The sequence below is a fragment of the Vigna unguiculata genome, chromosome 2 (genome assembly GCF_037176805.1).
Source record: "Vigna unguiculata cultivar grain cowpea cultivar isolate G323 ecotype 2 chromosome 2, ASM3717680v1, whole genome shotgun sequence".
Lineage (NCBI taxonomy): Eukaryota > Viridiplantae > Streptophyta > Magnoliopsida > Fabales > Fabaceae > Vigna > Vigna unguiculata.
In genome coordinates this window covers 1187165-1191171 of record NC_140793.1, presented here as the reverse complement: position 1 = coordinate 1191171, position 4007 = coordinate 1187165, and the positions used below count along the sequence as shown (strand labels likewise).

At 43.7% G+C, this 4007-nt stretch overlaps 1 protein-coding gene across 1 annotated transcript; it reads right to left on the bottom strand.

Moving 5' to 3' along the window:
- Positions 1-1247: 1247 nt before the first annotated feature.
- On the bottom strand, positions 1248-2392 carry LOC114173562 (uncharacterized). The gene is made up of 2 exons (XM_028058043.1): positions 1889-2392; positions 1248-1778 (listed from the first exon to the last, which is right to left on the bottom strand). Exons 1-2 carry the CDS (start codon positions 2390-2392, stop codon positions 1248-1250), a joined length of 1035 nt encoding a protein of 344 aa, XP_027913844.1.
- Positions 2393-4007: the final 1615 nt, after the last annotated feature.

The window sequence follows — 4007 nt, the reverse complement described above, 5'->3', positions numbered from 1 at the left end:
ACGGAGAAGGGTGATGGGTTGGGGTGCATTGGGTTGTAGTAACCTGACAGCCTCTGGGGCCCGAGGAGGGGTAGCCAGGGATGTTACACCCTTTTTCATGCAATAAAAACATGTAGTAGTATATGCATATGTATTCATAGAATGATATGTTCCTTTTTCTACCCCAACTTTACGAGTTCTCTTAGTTTTACTTTTAAAATTATGATTATGAGCATGCTTGGTCTTATTTGGATATTTCTTGAGATCAAACTTTTCACAGTTCTTAATCTCTAAGGCATCTTCAAGATGTTTTTCCAAAATACATATATCAAACATATAACTTTTACATGAAGCACATTCAACAGTTTCTTTTTCTTTATTTTCTAATATTGAATTTTTTTTTTCAAAAATTCTTCTTCTTCAAGAGATTTTTCAAATTTATTTTGTAAATCTTTAAAATCAGATTTTAACTTTTTATGAGCAGTATCCAATTTACTAGATTTAACAAGTAATTGTTGAAAAGCATCATACAAATCATCATAGTTATTTTCATAGCAAGTAGAATTTACCTCACTATCAAAATCATCGTGATTAGCCATCAAACATAGATTTGCTTCTTCATTTTCAGAATCGCTAGAATTTGATGAGCTTGAGGCATTGTCTTCCCATGCTATGTATGCCTTTTTTTTAAATAATTTTTTGCCCTTCTTTTCATCACTTTTCTTTGAATTTGGGCAATCAGCCTTGACATGTCCAGATTCTTCACATCCGTAACAATTGAAATTTGAGGAGGATCCTTGATTATCCTTCTTGTTGTTCTTGAATTTATTTTTATCTTTGGCCTTCATGAATTTTGTAAATTTCTTAATCATAAGACTAAGATGTTCATCGTCATCTAAATCTTCTTCTTCCTTTTACTTTTTGCCTTTAACCACTTTAGTTTTAAAGGCTATGTTCTTCTTTCTTCCAATATCTTCTTCTTCATTTACTCTACCCAATTCAAGCTCATGTTCTCTTAGCTTTCCAAATAGAGCCGCCATCGTCATTGTCGCAAGATTTTGTGACTTTGTGATGGCTGTCACTGTAACATCTCTGGCTCACCCAGACCATGTCAGGTTACTACAGCCCGATGCACCCCAACCCCTCACCCTTCTCCGTCCATTCCTATTGGGTGGGTTGTTGCTAGTGGGAATCGAACCCCCAACCTGACCTTTAACACCGCTGGCTCACCAGCAGATGCTACCAGTTGTGCTGGTGAGGGGTTAGGCTCACCAGCAGATGCTACCAGTCGCTACTAAAAGCTCGCATCCCAGCTCTCGCATCATGAGCCCGAGCCTCCTCACACATTCATTAGACACAAACGAATGAGTGGCTCCCGAGTCGAACACCACCACCACCTCGTGGTCACACAATAGACATAGAAACTGTAAAAGGTTACCTAACTGTTTCGCCTCCGTGGTCGTCAAGGCGAACACACGCCCCGGTGCTCTGGGTCGATCTCCTACTGGCCTCTTAGCTGGCGCACCACCAGCTGGTCTCCTGTTAGGACACTGACGTGCAAAGTGCCCTGTCTGCTGACTTACGTAGAACTTACCAGTGCCATTGCCTCCACCTGTACTGCTGGCAGGTCTAGTACAATCCCTCCTCAAGTGCTCCCCGCCACAGTTATAGCAATGTAGCCTCCCCCAGGTAGTCGGCGGTCTGTTGTAAGGTTTCTTCTGTGATCTGACATCTGGGGTAGTTCTCTGTTGTTTCCCTCCCATACTCGACCCAGTCTCCAACTGCTCCACAGTCTTGGCCTGCTCGACCAAAATTGGAAACTCTCTAATCCGAGCGGCACAATGAAACGGTGTAACTCATGTTTTAGTTCGCCCTCGAACTTCCTACACCTCCACTCCTCAATGACTACTGGAGTGTAGAAACGCGCCAGATATTCGAACCTCTCAATGTATGCCGCCACAGTCATGGACCCTTGTTGAAGAGTAAGGAATTCTGCCTCTCGCTCGTGCCTCTCACTGTCGGGAAAGTACTTCTCTAGGAACCTCGTCCTGAAGACAGTCCATGTCACCTGCTCCTCAAGGGTCTGCATCAACTGCTGCATCCCCAGCCACCAGTACTCTGCGTCTGCCACCAGGAGAAATGTGACAAACAACAGCCTCTGCTCATCCGTGCACCCCAACACCCTACAGATCTTCTCACATTCTCGCATCCAGGCATCTGCCTCATCAGGAGTGGCCTTGCCCGAGAACTTGGTCGGCCGATGTTTCATGAAATCCTCCATAGATACTGGCCGGGTAGGTGCCACTACAGCTCTGGGTGGCGCCGCTATGGGCTGCATCGCGTCCACCATACAATGGATCGCTTGAGCTATGTCATCAGCTCCAGCGGTGTTCCTCCTCCTCCTGTTAGCCATAGCTCGTGTGTACCACATATTATAGTTGTACACACACACAACCCATATTAGGATTTCATATCCAGAAATAAACTAATAACACAGAAAATTAGTTACGCAAACATAACACGGTATGCTCACTCCCCATAGACCCCAAAAATCATTTTGAAAGCCATTGCTCTGATACCAAATGTAACATCCCGTCAGAATATTACGGATTTATAAATAAATAAATGGAATAAATAAAACAGCGCGTTTAATGATACCTCATTTTCCCAAAACGCGGGAAAATTTAAAACTTTATTAAATGAGCTGATAAAGTTAATAACGTCCATTACAAAACCAAAACCACAATATTATTAGTCACCCATCAGGGTTTACAAATGTTTTCAAAAAAAAACAAATAGATAAACATAAGAGTTCCCCAAGTCACTCCCCTCTTCGCGACTAAGCTGCACCAGAGCCACCTGCATCACCAACATCTGCTCCCGTGTACCGCGTACACGATCATCGCCACACACACGCAGATAGGGTGAGCTTAGCAGATAAATCACATATATACAATGCTATAAACATATATATATATATATATATATATATATATATATATATATATATATATATATATATATATATATATATATATATATATATATATATATATATCAACATGCATACATATCACAACACTTAACTTAACTTTCCACATTGCCCTATATTTTTATTCCTGCAATCCGACCCCCAATCAGTTTATACGTGTTCTACATCGTCTAAGGATTACTTTCAAGGTGACTTGCTGCCATACCTATCGGCCACAACCGATAGAGCACGTGCGGGAAAACATGCTACGGTCCTTACACCGTAACGCCAGGTAGAGTTCCCAAATACGAACATAGTCCGTATCGTCCCAAGACTACCAAACTCGTGAGCCAACAACTGAGGAGGGCAATCTATCTGGACCCATCCGTACTGGCCACAACCAGCACACTCACATCGGCAACACTCGCCAACCCGAGCCACAACTCAAGAGTTCCTCGTGTTCATCCGCCATCCCGAGGCACAACTCAAGAGATGTTATTTCGAGCCACAACTCAAGGAATACCACGTGCTTAACCCCTATCCCGAGCCACAACTCAAGGGATACGTTCCGAGCCACAACTCAAGGAACTCCAGCAACCCCACCTTTAAAGCACCACTAGACGCCACGTAGATCACAAATACACAATCAAAGTTCAAAGCTGCAGTAGTGCTAATTGCCTGGCGGGGGACACATGCTGCCAGGCGCTGCAAGCTTCCAGACCGCCTGGCGGGTGTCGCGTACCGCCAGGCGCACAACGCCTTTAAATTTCTCTCGCAACAGCGACCGCCTGGTGGGACTGCCTCTGCCGCCAGGCACACCAAGCCTCAAAACCCTTATGTGATCCCGTTACCGCTTGGTGGTCCAGGTTCCACCGCCAGGCGCCATGACAGTACAGCACACACACTGGTTTTACTGTTCAATTTTTTTTACACAATTTCCTACCTCATTTCCATTTGATCAATCCTCGATATGATTACTTAAATGGTTACTAACCATGGTGAGGCCAAATCCCCACTCCCTAGCTTGATAAGAGGACTCATTCAATTATGATATTAG